Here is a 17,674-nt window from a genome sequence, read left to right on the forward strand (position 1 = left end):
CCTTGCAATGATTGCTTTTAGATTTAAAACTAATATCTTCAGTGATCATGTATTGCTTTCCTATAAAGAAATGTTAATTAATAACTATTCAATTGTAAAAATTCTTCCTGTCTTCCAAATTTTATTTTATTAAAAATTATTGAGGTGACATTGTTTAACAAAAATAAGTTTCAGGTGTATCATTCAACAGAAAGTCGTACATATATTGCATTGTGTGTTCACCACCTAGAGTTAGATCCCAAATTTTAAAAATTGTAAATTAGTGTGCATTGAAGCATGATGACATTTCTTAATTCTGTGCTAAAAGTTTTCAGTACAGAATGTTATAGCAGTTTACAATAGCACATGAAGAGTATCGGAATGTAAAAACATTATTTTGGGTTGGTTCCTCCACCTTAGTTTGTTAAAACCTAATTAGTTACTTTCTACTGATAGAAATCACTTCTCTGGAGAAAATATTCTAAAATATAAATCTGTTAGAGAAATTCGATGAATTTAATACAATAGTTATTTTTATTTAAGTTAAAATATATCTTAAAATATTGGGAAACAATTCTTTACCATTATTTATTAGTCAAGATAGGCCAACTGCTATGACAGACATCCCCACAAGTCTCAGCATCTTTACACAATGAAGATTTTATTTCTTGTACATGTCTCCATCCAATATGGGTTTGGGATGTGGGTCACTTCTGCTCCATGTACTCATTCAGGGACTCGGGTTTTGTTTTGTTTTGTTTTTTATTAGTGGCTCCTCTACCTGCTAGGTCCTTTCCCACTCCTTTCTCCACCCCTAAATCCAGTCTGCAGGAAAAAAGAGACAGTATGAAGGGTTATGTAGTATATTTGGGAGGTGGAGGCAGCTAGGCTATGCCATAAGCCAGAACTCATTCACATGGCCCACCTAACTGCAAAGGAGGCTGCAGAATGAAGTCTTGCTATGTGCCTAAATGAGAAAGGAAACAGGGTTTGGTGAACACATAACATTTCTCCGCTACTCTTTACAGTGACATCACAAATTCACCCCCACATGAGCACAGGAATCTTACTGATTTTATTCACTACTGTAACACTGATGGCAGTTGATGCTATGATCTGCACTACCCAGATTCCCAGATTGTCTTAGGACCTCTCCACATGGTCTCTCAGCAGAATAATCTGACTTCTTACATGCCAGCTCTGGGCTCCAAGAGTGAGTATTCCAAGAGATAAGAGGTGGAAGCTGCTAGTCTCAAGGCCTGGACTCAGTAACTGGCACAATATTCCACCATCCTTCATTAGAGCAGTTGCAGAGAGCTCCCAGTCTGAATGGGAGGGAAGTAGACCCTACCTCTCGACAGAACTATCAAAGGATTTGTGACTGTCTTCAATCTATCACAATAGTAATATTTTAATGTTTATATTTGAGTTCCTTGTCTTATTGCCTACAGACAGATTAATCAATCAGCTAGAGATGCTTACATACTAATAAAACCAAAGTAAACACTTGCTTTTTATTACTTAATTCACAAGACTTTCAAATACATCAGAATTTTATTTTCTAATGGACTTAAAAGTAATTTTGGACGTATGTAAATTAATTGACCTAATCCTGGGGTGCTAGAATTACTCTATTTGTGCTATGATAAAGAAAAAAACACAATAGAGTAGGTGGAGCAAACCTTTCAGAATTTTGTTTTGGCTTTCAGGTTAGGTTTTTCCCTCTGTTCCATTGTCCTGTCTGCAGTTCTCTTATCTCATAGTGTAATATTTGTATGTGGTGATTGAGGGAAGGGGTACAGAGAATTACAGAGCCAGCTTGCCCTGTAAGTTACAGCTACTTAGATATGTTTACTACCACAAGGAATTTTTTGAAAGTTCAACAAATAAAGTGTCAACCCCATTACATGTTTTCAGGTGGACTGTGGATGATTTTGACACTAGTCAGTAATAAACAAGCTTCAGATAGTTTTTTGTAGGTTTTCATTTGGATATTTAAATTAGTTTCTATTGCAATAAGGTTCTAATGGAAGGAAAACAATGCTTCATGTTTGGTTGAAAGGAAGTATGCATTATAAGTTGTATGACACACAAGTGGTTAATTATGTACTTACCGTGTGTGTTTTTAAAACTAGATGAATTACTGACTTATTGTAAAAATAATCATTAGAATACAAAACATTAACTGTACAGTATATATACTTATACACATGTATGTATACATAAATAAATGGGAACGTTCTTGTTTTTTTCACTTAGCAATATATCATCTTATTCTTCTGGGTTGTTAATGATACTGAAAGGGGGAATAATTAGATTTTCAGACAGGCCCTTATTTCTCCTTGGAACGTAAAAGTTTGACTAACTGGGCTGTGGACAGCAGTACTTTCTGCACTGAACTCCAGACTCAAATATATAATGACTAGTTCAACCTTTCCACTTGGATGTACAGTAGATACCTCAGACTTAAAATGTCCCAAACTAAACTACTGATCTTCCCAAACTAGTTCTACCTATAATTTTCCACATTTAACTTATGGTAGATCCATCCTTTTCTGCTGTAACTCTGCTTTTCAGTCTTTCAGGCCAGAATTCTTAGTCATCTTTGATTCTTCATTGCCTTATACCCCATATTCAATGTTAAAGGAGATCCTCTTGGATCTACTTTCAAAAGATAATTTAGATTTCATACAGTAAGTCAAGGGAAGAACAGCCCCTAATGGTAAATGGGAGCACAAACCTGCCTGCCTTCCACTCCACTGCTGTATTCTATCACCATGCCTCTCTTACCTCCCCCTACTCTCCTTGCCCCAGTCTTCCCACACCTCCTTTTCCATTCCATTTTAGGCAGCAGCAGTCCCCTACCATTCTTCCTTTCAATTATGAGAATCAGTACAGAGCACAGTGTACAGAGACTTTGATATACACTTTTACTTAAAATTTAAAGCAGTCTTTTGGCAGTTTTTCCAGTACTATTATTATATAAATTGTTTTTTCCAGTTACTGTTGTCCCCAAACTTAGCAGCATCAAGCAACTATGTTATCATATTCATGGATTTTGTGGGTTGGGAATTCAGATAGAGCATAGTAAAGATGGCTTGTTTCTACTGTACAATACCTATGACCTCATCTAAGACTTGCAGTTTGGGGATGACTCAGCAGCTGGGGGCTGGAATCATCTGCAGGCTTATTCACTAACATGTCTGTCACCTGGGCTGAAATGTCATAAGGACTGCACGTGTCCTTTCCATGCGGTTTGGCTTCCTCACAGCATGACGTGAGCATAGGCAGACTTTTTATAGACCTTAGGCATAGCTCCACATGCACATGTTCCAGCAAACAAGGTGAAAGCTATATTCCCTTTTATGACCAAGCCTTGGCAACTCTCATAGCATTACTTCTGCTGTATTCCATTGGCAGAAACACTCACAAGCTCTCCCTGATTGAAGAGGAGGGGAAAAAGATTTTACCACTTGATGTGGGAGTGGCAAAGTCACATAGAAGAGCATGTGAGATTTTAAAAATACATCCATCACAGAGATTATAATTGTCCTGTTTCATAGATGAAGCATGGAATCTGGTAGAGAAGTGGTAGCCTCAAGTGGAAAGATTAGCGAGGGGCATCTTGGGAAACTACTCCTAGAGACATTACTATAAGGATCTCCTATTTAGTTAGCTTTTAAGACATTTATTTCCAGCCTTTAAAAAATCCATGATATATAGTATTTGTGCAATATTTGTGCTGTTCACAAATGTTTCTAATCTGCTCATTGGGAAATGATGCATAGTCTCTACTTGCCTAGAGATTTAGATCAACTGAAGGTACACTGAGGACTCACTGTGCGTAAGACACCAAAAGAGGCCATAGGTAAGGTTAGAGTGGTTGCAGCTTCTTTTTAATGCCTCCTCAGTGTCACAGCAGTGTTCACATGGGCCGGAGATAGCAGATAGTTGGCCTACTCTGAGGAGTAGCAGGTGGATAGGCCTTCTTTCTACAGGGCTAAGCAGGAGTGGTTGTGGGTCCTTTCACCAAAGGTCAGTCATCCAGAAAGTTATTACAACATTCATTTACACTCAAGCATCCAAATTGAAAACTGCACTTACTGCATCATTCTAACAAAATTTCTTAGACCTCCGGGCTTGTGAGCTTTTGCTGATTTGGTCAGTAGTCTGCTGACCATTCAAAGAGTGTCTCTATTACCTTAGTGTATAGTGGCCAGGGAAGAAAATCACCCAGGGAAAATCCTAGGATTTCCTCCAGCGGTAGTAATGTTATATGTACTTGAAGATATTAAAGCTTCATTTTTAAAATTTCGAAGTAATATTTTCTTCACTAATTCTCATAGACCTTCTCCTCTTATCAAAATAAGAATTTAACAAGAATTTCTCCTTGTGAGTGTGCGTTAACTTTACCCATACGTTCTTTTGTGTTTAGTGTTACTGGTTCAGTCTATAATTTGTTTGTCAGATTCAGTCCTTAGATTCATATCTTTAGATACATATGAAAATATGCATATGAAAAGGTAAGAGATAATATCATCATTATTATAAATTTTGTTTTGAAGTATAATATATACACAGAAATCTATAACTCAGTGAATTAAATATACTCGTTTAACTGCCACTCAGATAAAGAAATAGAACATTACCAACACCCTAGAAGCCTTCCTTCTGTTCCTGCCCACTAACTGACTTCTATCACCATAAGTGATTATTTCACCAGTTTTTGAACTTCATGTTGTTTATCACTGTGGTTATGAGATTCATCCATGCTGTTGCATGTAGTCAATCATTAAGGTTCACTTCTGTGTCATATTCCATTGGGTAAATATACCACATTTTATTTATCCATTCTGCTCTTGATAGATGTTTGGATTGCTTCCAGTTTTCAGGTATATATTAATGAAAAATGCTAATAGGGACATTTTTCTTCATTTTTTGATAGACATACGTGTACTTTTTGTTAAGTATATTTCTAGGAATGGGTTTGCTAGGTGATGTAGTATGTATCTGTTCAGCTATAATATCTACTGCCAAATAGTTTGCCAAACTGGTTGTCCCAATTCACGCTCCCACCAGCAGTGTATGAGAGGTCTGTTTGCTCCACTTCCTTATGAACACTTAGTATTGTCAGTTTTTGGTCAGTTTTCAAGTTTAGCCATTCTGGTGGGTAATAGTGATTGATTTCAATTTGCATTTCTGTGATAACTAATGAAATTGAGAAACTTTTAAAAGTTTTCTTGCCATCTGGATAGCTTTATTTGTCAAGTGTCTAAGATTTTGCCCAGTTTTTAATTGGATTGTCTGTCTTTTTCTAATTGATTTGTAAGAGTTTATTATATATAGTTGATAAACAGAAGTTTTTTGATCTCTTTATGGTGAATAGCTTTTGTGTCTTATTTAAAGTATTTTTGCCTATCCCAAGATTATAAAGATATTCTCCTTTGTTTTCTTCCAGAAGTTTAATAAACATATTAATTTAAAAACATTTATAGTCTACCTCATTCCACATAGAATTTGAGGCAGTTGAAATGAATAATTAGCAAAATATTCTTCCTTTAAGAAAAAGATGACTCTTGAAAAAAATAGATGTTCTAAAATTACCTCATATGCCATGCATCAAAAAAGCACAGCATATTTAATCTCATATAGTCTCTGGAGAATTCATATACATGTCTTGTCCTTTTCAGTTGGGTTCATTTCAGCTGGAAGCAGTCCTCTGACAGCAGTTCCCAAGTTTTTCGCTTCAATTAATATTTTAGGGTTCTGCTTTTTACTTAAATATTTGTTGCCTTTGGCTTTAAAAACTCCATATGGTAGGAAAGTTAACATGCAAATATGTGTAGCTACTAACTTAATTCAGCATATATTATTTGGAATCATAAGCTTTTGGAAGAATGCTTAGGAGGAAATATTTACTCTATATTTACAGAGTGGACTTTGCCTATATGTATTTATATGTGTTCATATGAATACATTTATGATTGAGTCCCTCTATATATATAGTAACTCTTAAAAAACTGGCTCCAGAAGCCTTACAGAGAAACAATTTTCATTATTTTATAGTGAAATATATGTCTGTTTCCTTCTCTCTTTTTTCAGATGGTCCACCTTGTCCTTTAAAATTGCCAGGGAATAATAATCCAGGTTTTCTCTTGGTTATATTTTCTGATGCTTCATGCAGCGTCTAAAACATTGTTAGTAGAATAGGCCATTGGTGTGAGATACTTCTGTTTCTTCCCTTGCTTGGTTTCCTTGCCTTGGGCTCTTAAGTGTCAGAAGGAGTGAGAGGAAATATGGGTTTACTTGGGCCTGCTGGAGAAGTTGATGGAAGAGCAAGAATCTTTCATCCCATCATGTACCCTGGCTCAGATTTATGATCACTATCATTTATGGCTGAGAAGTACCTTAAGTTTGTGTAAGTTTGTGGCTTCTTGGCTTTAACTCATATACGTAAATAGCTAAAATAATAAATAAAACAATAACAACGACATTAGTGAACATTTATTTTTATTATACTCTATACTCAGTACTTTACATATTTTATTTCATATAATTTTCATAGTAACCTTAAAAGTTTGATATTATTTCATCATAATTTATCATCATTGACCTTATTTTTTAGCTAAGAAAACTGAACCATATAGAAATTAAGTAATTGCCTAAGATCACCATACAAGTGAGTGGCAGAAAAAAACAGGTTTATAGGAGTTTGTAGCCTTTACCACCATCCAGAATTGCCTCCATGGCAGAAAAGCATGAGCTGAAATTTATCTTTGGTAGGGAATCTGTCTGTGCCTTTGTTCATCACCCTTTCCTTGATTTCCCCTTCTAAATAAATTTGGTGGCCACTGCACCAAGAACACCCAATGCCTCATTTTATTACAATAAATAGTAGTTGAGACCCGGGAGCATTTCATTAGCAGTCAGTCTTCACAGCAGATGACAAAACTGATTTTGTAGAACGATTTGCTTTCTAATAGAAAAGAATTTACCACTCCTCCAAGTTGACAGAACAGGAGATTTCCACAGGGTAGAAAGAGAGAGCATTTAACCCCACTGTATTATCTGAGTGCTATTGGGCCCATCCAGTCAGTGTGTGCAAATCTGTCATGTTGATTGTTATCAGTGTCCTTCTTTTGCTCTTCTAGGATTGTAGCTGAGAAAGTAAAGGATGTTCTGTTTATCCGGCCCCGGAAGTATATCCAGTGCTCCAATCCAGAAACCACAGAGCCTGGCTATATCAACATCACGGAGCTGGCAGCATCTGTGTGCCGCTATGACCTAGACGACATGGACATCTTCTGGCTCCAGTCACTCAATGAAGACCTTGCAGAAATGGGTAAGTTGTATTCCCACAAGTAAGTTGTTCCTTGACTCAACTTGTGATTTTTTTTTAAGTTGTCAGAACCATTTAACTTGCTTTCATCTTGTGGCTTCTTTCTTGGCCTTTTCGTTTATTTTTCTCTTTGATTTTATCTTAATAAGGCATACCTTGAAATACATAAGCATATTGAAATAGAGCAATAACATTTAAATCTGACCTTTTCTTTCCTTATTCATAGTGAATAGCACAGATCAGGGATGGCATGTAGGTTTCATGAGGCTGTTTCCGAGTTCTGAGTGTGAGAGCGATTATGGCTGATTAGACTTCTGCTTGAGAAGGGTTCTAAGACTGGCTCCTCACTCAGACCTGAAAAGCACTCACATTGGTAAGCAGGGCCAAAGGTAGTAGCACCTCTACCATCTCCTCCTCATGGAGAGAAGCTCCATCTTCAGCATTAGGCAGCACCACTACAACTGACAGGTTGATGTGACCAGGATGCCTTAATGCAGGACTTGTAATTTTGCTGCATGGAAGAAGAATGGCAGGCGTAGGGCAAAATATCCCCAACTGGAGGTAGTCTTAGCTACCTCAAGTGAGTTCTAGAGTTGTCATGCAGTTCTCAACAATAAAATAAAATGAAGTAAAAACAAAAAAAAATCTTCGAAGTAAAATAATAATAATTTTGAAGAGAATGTATGCCATACAGAACCATACCAGCAACGCTGAGAAATCCTAGACTAAAAAGAAATGTAGTTTCTATTTATACGCAACTCTTTTTGACCTGTCTTCAATATGAGCAGTGTTTTGGTCCAAGTGGTCCTGTCGAATTGTGGGTGATTTTTAGTTCTACATAAGAGATATGGTGAAGGATTCATTTTTGTTTGAATCACATTTGTTCATTGTTAGTACAAGGATCAGTGGTTTTCCTTTTCTTCCCTCCCTCTTCTCTCTGTCTCTCTCTGTCTCTCTGTCTCTCTGTCTCTCTGTCTCTCTCTCTGTCTCTCTGTCTCTCTCTCTCTCTCTCTCTCTCTCTCTCTCTCTCTCTCTCTCTCTCTCTGTCTCTCTCTCGCTCTCTTCTTTCTTCTTTCTTTATTTCAAGGTTGGTATCTGAATGCATGTAAACAAAAAATTAAAATTGTATTAAATCCAATTTGACATAATGGTGGTACTTATCCAGTAACCAATACTTACTCCTTTTAAAACTTTTTGTTTTATGGCTTCTTTTGCTTTGCCTTCTAAGAGGAAGGGAGGTCAATTTAGGGTGGGAACCACAAAAAGAAGAAAATAAAAGACTGATGGGAAAATCAAAATATGGGAGTATAATCAAGTGGGTTGATGGCTCGATGTGTGGTGTTTATGAACCATATAACATCCATATACATTACAGTAATTACAGTGCTGCCTTCAACGTGTCTTTACCTTATAACAAGATCCCTTTGGCATTTTGCAGTTAATTTTCTTTGAATGAGTTTTTTAAAATAAACTTTTTAAATTTAGGAATAGTTTCAAATTTACAGAAAAGTTGTACCTTTAGTACAGTTACCATATACCCCTCACACAGTTTGTTTCCCCTAATGTTAACTTTTCACTTTAACGTGGTGCATTTGTCAAAGCTAAGAAACCAACACAGGTACATTATTGTTAACTAAATTCCAGATTTTATTGGGATTTCACCAATTTTTCTATTAATAACCTTTTTCTGTTCCAGGATATCATCCAGGATACCACATTGCATTTAGGCTTGGAAAAGTTTTAAAAGAGAATTGACTTAGTTCAAGCATTCCTTTAGCTAAGGAATGGTATTGTAGTGAGGCTTCTAAGAACTTAAAATAAACATTTAAAAACAACATTAAATTAAGCATTTTTTAAATTCAGATTAAGAAATTTTAAAAATTGAGCATTTACTATATACCAGGCACTATACTAAGCAACGTATGAATATTACCTCATTTCAGCCTCACTAGAAATCAGCGAGTTTGGTATAAGCCTTATTTTATTTTATAGATAAGGAAACTAAGCCCTAAAGAAGATAAATAACTTGTCAAAGTTTACATAATCAATATGAGGTCAAGTTAGAATTTGAATCCAGGTGCTCTTATAACCAAACACTATACTTCTTAACTCCAGAAAAAAAAAATTGTCATTTGTCTTGACTGGAAAAATGAAACATTACCTAGTTTTTTGTTTGTTTGTTTTATAAGTACTTACAACATTGAAAAGGTAATTTATGTGGAATTTCAAAGTTCCTTAGGATATCTCATAGTACAAATTAAGTAGAATACTTGAATAAATTTGTTTTAGGTCATTTTGAGAATTATTTCTGAGTTTATGAGCTTTTAGAATAAATATATGTGCTCTCACAAAATCATTAGTCTGCCCAAGCAGAAAAATGTTTAATTTTATCAATATCCACCATATAAATCTTTTATAGACTAAGAAAAGTTAAAAGTATAGAAGGAAAAGGAATCAAGAAGCAAAAAGCGTAATTTCAGAATTTGCAGTTAGACCTTTGTAAATGCTAATAGGTTTATTTTATATTGGAGTTTGCCATTGAAAAATATTATTGGATTTTTTAAAAAGTCAGGTTTGAAAACAAAATATTTCATATGTATAGTATCTAGAATTTTCTTTTATGATTTAATACCTTTTCATATAAAAATTTCCTTGTTTAACTATTAGATGTGCTCATTGGGACTAATTTGCTAAGAATGATTATTTATATCAAATAGGTATGTGAGTCTAATTATTTTATAATGCTATAAGTTAAAGTATTCAAAATTAATACAAAGTTCATTTAAAGTCCTCCCTCAGTGAGAATAAGAGGAAACAGAGAGATTTAGGAGGAGACTGGCTAGGATTTAGATAGAAAATTGAGAGGGTCAGTAATATATCTTAAGCAATATGGTGAAATATATTTCTCACTCGTGTGTCAAAACACTAATATGTAATGATAGGTAAATAATAGAATAGCTCTAGTAAATGATTCTTTGAAATCTGGTTGTTTTAGATCAAAGAAGAGACGGTTTTATCCTTTAGAATATCCTCAGCCCTGCACTGAGCTCTCAGTAGGTGATTTGAGAATGACAGCTGACTGATGGGTTGATTGATTGTTTGTATTTCTGTGCAGGTTGTGGGCCAGTTGATGAGAATCTTATGGAAAAAGCAATAGAAGTCCTGGAACGCCATTGCCATGAAAATATGAACCATGCTATTGAGACAGAGGAAGGGCTAGGCATAGAGTATGATGAAGATGTGATCTGTGATGTGTGCCGGTCTCCAGACAGTGAAGAAGGGAATGATATGGTGTTCTGTGATAAGTGTAACATCTGTGTGCATCAGGTTAGTGAGAGTGGAGACCGCCACCTCCCTACGGTCAGCCTTGCTGAAGCTCAGTGATAATCTCTAGCACCCATATCTGGGTAGCAGCTCACATTTAGGGGGAAAATAAAGATTTGGCCTGGCTGTTCTTCCGTAATTCCTTTAGAAACAATACTTCTTATAATCCCCAAGGTGACTTACTTACTAATTTTACCCCAGGGGGTTAAACCTGGATGTTTATTATATCCCTTTATGCCCATGCATTGGGCATTGAGATTGCCTTGTTCAGTACTTTTACAGTCCCCTGGGGAGTCTCCTTGCTGCCTGCCTTGGAGTCTGTCCTCTGACTTCAAATCTCTGTTACATCATCAAGTTACAACCCTGGTCAGTAACCTTGGTGAGTTTATACTTCCCACAGCTGGAAGTTCAGACTCCTTATCCTGGTACCCAGAGACATCCTCCATCTCCCAAATATACCACTCCCAGGAAGCTAGGTCTACTTCATTGTTAAAGATCATATAGTCTTAGGATTGTAAAAGACTGTCCCACTCCTCAGTTTCACAGGTAATACTAAGAGAAGTGACTACCCAAGCTCTTAGAGCTAGTTCATTCTTTCTGCCACACTGCCTTTTTAATTAATAATGATATCACCATTCTTTTCAGCTCTTTTCTTCCTCCACAAGCCCTGTGCTCCAGTGAAATAAGGTGACTCAAGGTGGCAGTGATAAATATTCCTGATACTGTCCTTTCTCCAGATTTCAGCCATACTCCAATTTAAAATGTCGTCTCCCACCTCCAGCTGTCAAAAATCTACATATCTTCCAAAATAGTTCAAATCCTTTCTTGAACTCCCCAACCCTAAGTGATTTTTCACTCTTGTGAACCTGTTGTACGTTTCATTCATTTTATTAATTTATCTAGCAGATAGGTACACAACACTATCCATTTGCTAGAACTATGCTGTATACTGAAGACACAGTCAGTGATGAAGAGGCAGACATGGTCTTCACCCTCAAGGAGATCAGAGTCTGGTGTGGGGACTACAGGGAAACTGCCCATTTAGCATAGTATGTCATTTTTTGTAGATAGAAGTCCCTGCTGCTATGGAGGTACATGGGAGGGATAGGAGTTGGGGACAACTTCCATGAGGTGGTATCCAAGCTGAATGCCAGATAAAACAGCAACGTTTGTTCAGGCAGAGAGGAGAACATGTTCAGACAGGTAGTGAGAGTGGGCAAAGCACATTGGAGGCAACTCTGAGCACTTCAGTAGTGAGTGGAGCAGGGAAGGCATGGAGAGTTAGGGTAGAGAAGGATACAATGGATGCATGTGAAGGGGCTTCTCTCATAAACTGAGGAACTTCAGTTTTGTCCTGTCAACCCTGAAGGATAGGATTTGTATTTTAGAATACAAGAAATAGAGAGAAACCAAAGCTTAAGACTTTAGTTTAATTCCCTGGGCCACCTAATCTAACCCTCTGTATTAGAAGGTACTCAAAATTATTCTGTCACCAATTGGGTCTTTTTCTTCATTTTACTTGTGTCCCTTAAAATACTAGATTTCAAAAATTTATATTCACTCCACCAGTTATTGTCATTTCTGTCACACCTTAGAGAGAGAAATCTTTATTACGTAAGTATGAACTTAAGTATCTGACAATACAGGTCCACCAATCCCTTCTCTGCAATTCCAAACTTTTAAAACTCTGAAAACTGCAAATTTTTGCTGAAGTTTGGCACCAAAACTGATTTGGGGCAATAGTAGAACTCACCCAATATGAGGCTATTTATAGTCTTTATCCCATTTTGTGTAAATATCACATATTTTTTAAAGAAATATTAATGAATTTGATTATATGGTACTGCCCCTGGTCCCATTGAGGGGTTAGGTGTTATAGCGTGTGTGTACTGTATTACTTTCCTGAGATCTGAGCAATCCTGAATTTCCTGATGTTTCTCACTCTAGGGTTTTCAGGTAAATGATTGCAAATCTGTAGTAGGGTTAAAGGGAGAAGTACAAAGGTCAGCTGTATATATTTTCTGTATTTGTCCTTCACAGTTGAGACAAAATATTAAGGAACTATTTTCAGGTTTTTTGACTAATGAAATGAAGCATAATTCTCCTCAAAGGTATTTTATTTGTTTTGAAAACATCCAATAAAGACTATAAATGATGCCCTTTCATCACATAGAAAAAGATGACAGTGACACTTGACCAAGCTTTGCAGAATGTAAACTGGTTTGTATTAAATAAAGCTGGATGTCGTGCCACATAAAGTTTCATACAAAAGAGATTCTTCCCAAATGAGTATAGTCACTTGAATTCTAAAGAGTTACTTAGGTTAGAGCTCCCTCTGTTGACTGAAAAGTGACTTTAAATGATTTGAAAAATTTGGTTTACTCTTTAACAGAATCTGAAACATGTTGGCATCTGTATTTATTAAACATAATTTTTCTTATTTACTGCCATATTATCTCAAATGTTTGTTCCTCTGTGCCTATAATACACTTATTGTCAGCATTTTAGAAGAGAGGTTTACATCAATAGACTTCAGATTTTAATAGTAAATTTAAATTTTTTTCATTAAAAAATGTGAAAATTAAGACCATTCCAAGTCCCTTTAAATGTTCCATTTTCTGCTTATTAGTCCAGGTATTGAACACTCAAATTGAGGCTTAAATTAATTTGCGTGAAGGTACATGGTCATAGTCTTTATATTTGTCATATATGTAATATTTGGCATTGAGTTTATTACCCCCCGAAATTATATGCAAAACATATGTTCATGCACTTGTGCAATTTTCTCAAGAGAGTCCACAGCCTTCATCATTTTGTGATCTACAAAAAGTTAAGAACCACTGCTATGAAATACAGGCTCTATGGTCTTATGACTATTAATACATCTACACAAGATTCAGTAAATGATTTTCTTCCCAATAGAATGGCCAGGAGATATAGAGTATTCCTAGAACCGGCCATTGGTTTTTCTTCTGCTGGTCTGGAAGAGGCTCTGTTCTAGGAAGGAAGCTTGCTTTCATTTCCTAACAATCTTTCTGGACCTCAGAGAAAGGACAGCTTTGAAAATTATAAAATGATGCCCTGCTATTGTGAGAGCAGCCTGGTTGGAGTCCAGCTTCAGTTCTTGAGCTAAATTAAGTTGTTCTACCAAACCACCTACTTGAGCTCAGTATGAAGAGCATTCCAGATAAACTGATGACAAAGGACCTAACCCCCAGTGACCTTAAAATCTCACTGAGGAGATGAAACATAACAGCCAAAGTAGAGAAGACTACATGATGTGGACTACATACCTAGTGATGGAAACCACACTGAGTAGAGGACAGGGGTGGAGAAGTAGAGCAGACACAAGGGGATGCAGTGATCTGAGAAGCGAGGTGAGGAGAAGCAGGCTTTAGATCAGGGGCCAGCAAACATTTTCTTCGATGGGCAAGATAGTAAATATTTTTAGACTTTGAGGGCTATATATATAGTCCCTGTTACCTATTTTTTAACATCTCTTTAAAAGTATGAAAACCATTCTCAGCTTACTGGCTTTACAAAACAGGCCTCACGTAGTTTATGAACCCCTGGTTTAAATGGGGGTGGGGGTAATAACAGAAGGAATTTCTAAAGGGTATGTTGCTGTGCAGTGGTATAAATTCATTGTTTTAATAAGAAGAATATGGCAGCCAAACTGAGGAAGGATTGAAGGCGTGAAGGGGGTAAAAGAGGACTTAGAAATAAATCAATCTAGGTATGACCTGATGAGGACTTGAATATAGAGCAGTTATGGTGGGATGGATAGAAAGGTCAGAGTCTAGGGATCACTCTGTAGGAAGGACTAGTAAGCCCCGGGGACAGTAGATGAAGGAAAGTGGATAATATTAGTGCAGGAATTTGGATCTGGAAGCTGGGAACCATGGGAGCAATATGAATAGAGTTTGGAAAAGAGGCAAGTTAGGGGATTGACATCATGGCACCTGTTGTAACTTGAATCTGAGCTATGAGTGAACCTCCTAGGGGAGGCATGAAGCTGCCATGATGAATCAGTCAGTGGTGGAGGGTGTGCCAGGCTATACGGGGAGCCATGTGGCCCCCAGGTTTGATCTCTAATGGTGAGAGTAGAGCAGTAAGTGGGGAAGGGTGGGCAAAATGGAGGTAGTGAAAAGGAAATCTAGAACGTTTTCCAAATTAATCTCCTTCCTCCTCTAGTAATTCATTTATTTATTTGTCCAGCTTCATTCCTTAAAGGATTTTGAAGCAGCTTCCAGAACTCATTATGGAGTATTGTGTTTAGTCTAATATTCTGTTCAATTCAGGAATCATTCACAAAGCCCTTTTTCTTCAACCCAAGCAAGTAATTGCTACAATTTGCTAAGTGCTTTTTATACACTAGGCACTGTTAGGCTTTAAACGTCAGCTCATTTGCTCCTCAGAAGTTTCATTCTGTTTATTTTCTAACACTTTTTCTTGATCACAACACTGCATGACATGTAGAAATTGTTCAATAAGTATATGACTAATTATAATAATCATTGAAGAAGCTTTAGAAAACAGGGGAAAAAGAAAAAAAATATGTAATCCCCAAAGGCAAATAACAGGTGGGCTAGCTTTTGCGTCTATTCCCTTCTAGTCTTATTCTATCATCATTAAAGTCAGTTCTCATAGATAGACATGCTGATCTTAGAAAAGATAACTGGAAGTTGCCTTTTTTTTTTTTTCGAGTGTTTTAAAACTACCAAATTCTGGATATGAGCTTGTTTGGCCTTATTTGTCTCTTTCTGCTAAAAACAGAGGGTACTTTGTTGACTGTACCAGACAGCAGACATCAACCATGGTGAGAAGATACTAATCATTCTCCCCTCTCCTCCTCATGTCTCCAGGCCTGCTACGGCATCCTCAAGGTCCCAGAAGGCAGCTGGCTGTGTCGCTCCTGTGTCCTGGGCATTCGTCCGCAATGTATCTTATGTCCAAAGAAAGGTGGAGCCATGAAAGCCACCAAGACAGGAGCTAAATGGGCTCATGTCAGCTGTGCTCTGTGGATTCCTGAGGTAAGAACTTGCCTAGGCCTGTGAGGCCATTTGCTCCAGGGTACCCCCATTTCTGACAACATTCAGACTGACTCAGGCTTCATAGAGAAACTTCATGCTTGCCCATGTTCCTAAGGTGATATGCTTCCACTTGAACTCCCTCACATCCTTCTTAAATCCAAGTGATTTTGTAAGCCCACGCTGATTAATTTGTAGGTGGTACTACCAGTGATGTTGAATAAATTTGTACAAGAAGGAAAGGCACAAAAAGACCAGGGTATGAGCAGCAGATTTTTTAAGGTGAAACTTACCTTAAAATACCAAATCTTAAGTGTAGGGTTTCATGAATTTTCACACATTTGTATCTGGAACCACAACCCAGATCAAGATATGGAACACCCCGGAAGGATCTCTCATACCCACTTTTCCAGTCCCTCTCTGGGTCCCTATTACCCAAGAGTGATTTCTATCACTATAGATTAGTTTTGTCTGTTTTTGGACTTCATATAAATAGAATCATACATTATACACTTTTTTTCCTGTCTAGCTAGCACTCTATGTTTCATTCCTTTCTATTTGTATTCCATTGTATGGATATACCATAATTTATCCATTGTCCTTTGATGGACATTTGAGTTGTTTCCAGTTTTAGGTTATTACAGAAAAGTGAACAACAGTTCTTTTCCCCACTGTGATGGTTGCCCTTTGATTTTGGAAACTCTTTGCAGAGCTTGGACTAAATATTTGTTTAAGAGCTTCTTTATTCAAAACTCCATCCGTCATAGTTTAATCTAGTTCTTCAGTTTCTGGTATTTCCTGATGGGCTATGTGCACAATAAGTTGATTAAAAGGGGCTTCCAAACATTACTTCTCCTTACTTCTTATGGCTGCCCTTTTTTAAATCTGTTTGGACATCCCACTCACAGCCTCTTTCCCCAACCCCTATTCAAGTGAGCAAATTTGTTAGTAGTTTAACTATAGGACGAGAGAGACTGCAGAATTTAGTTCGTGGGAGAGCTGATAATACTATATCAGTAATTCATTCTCCTTTAAAACTTCCCTGGCTTTATTTTTGTTAATGTCAGTTCCAGGGAAGTTATCCAACAGTCAGCTCACAGAGTTCAGCTGAAAGTTCTAGATACTACTGTGGTATTCTTATAGATATAGAAGTCAGTATTTTTAATACTATTTGAGTAGTGGTTTTTTTCTTACTATGAACATCCGGCTTATAGACATATGAAATGAACTCTTGGGTTTCTGGCCTGAGAGTGACTATTTTCCAGCAGCAGATCTCCCAGCTAATAGAGCAGGCTCTCTCGGCATATAAAAAAAGTCTGGAACATGACTCAGGAAGAGTTCTTTAAAAGTAAAAGAAGCTTTTGCACCTATTGACATTCTTTTATGGTTTCTATTACCTGGTTTCTAGTACCTTTTGGGCTGTTTAAGACCTCTGTGTTCTTTCTACTGCTGGTTTCTTGATGAGGGCAAAACTTATACTAGTTTAACCATCCTTATTCAACAGTCCTTCACTTTTTAAAGTTGTATCTCTCTTAGAAACATGTACATTTTTTTATAAATAAGAAAAAACACTTTTTACCAGAAGTTGCTTGCCCTCTTCTTTTTACATGAAAATTTTTTTTTCTTTCTTTTTAAAAACATCCATTTCCTTTCAGCTCACTCCCAAAGACTGATTTCACTTTGAAGTTACTGAGAGAGTAGAGTAAGCCGATAATAGAAATGTGATCTTAAAGACTTCGGTTTACAGATGTCATCATCCTCATTCTTTCTACTTAGATGCTGCAATCTCTTCATTCTACAGATTGCTGCTACTTTCCAACAATATCATGCTTCCATGTAAACTGAACTGAAAGTCTTGTCACTGCCTCTGTTTTTCATCCTTAATTAATTAAATGAGAAAACAAGGCATATGGCACCATCTCTAATACGATAGGTGCTAGATTTTATAAATTTTAATTCCTTTCCTTAGTAGCTTTCTTTGGTTCCTAAGTAAAGTATAGAT

General features: G+C 36.7%; 1 protein-coding gene across 2 annotated transcripts in view; it reads left to right on the plus strand.

Moving 5' to 3' along the window:
• JADE3 (jade family PHD finger 3) overlaps positions 1 to 17,674 on the plus strand; it is a 136,013-nt gene that overhangs the window by 98,626 nt on the left and 19,713 nt on the right. For both annotated transcript variants that reach the window (XM_011380049.2, XM_011380047.2), the window contains exons 6-8: positions 7,131 to 7,321; positions 10,434 to 10,645; positions 15,508 to 15,675. In XM_011380049.2, coding sequence (XP_011378351.1) covers positions 7,131 to 7,321; positions 10,434 to 10,645; positions 15,508 to 15,675 — 571 coding nt within the window. The remainder of the gene's footprint in view (positions 1 to 7,130; positions 7,322 to 10,433; positions 10,646 to 15,507; positions 15,676 to 17,674) is intronic.

The sequence above is a fragment of the Pteropus vampyrus genome, unplaced genomic scaffold (genome assembly GCF_000151845.1).
Source record: "Pteropus vampyrus isolate Shadow unplaced genomic scaffold, Pvam_2.0 Scaffold387, whole genome shotgun sequence".
Classification (NCBI taxonomy): Eukaryota; Metazoa; Chordata; class Mammalia; order Chiroptera; family Pteropodidae; genus Pteropus; species Pteropus vampyrus.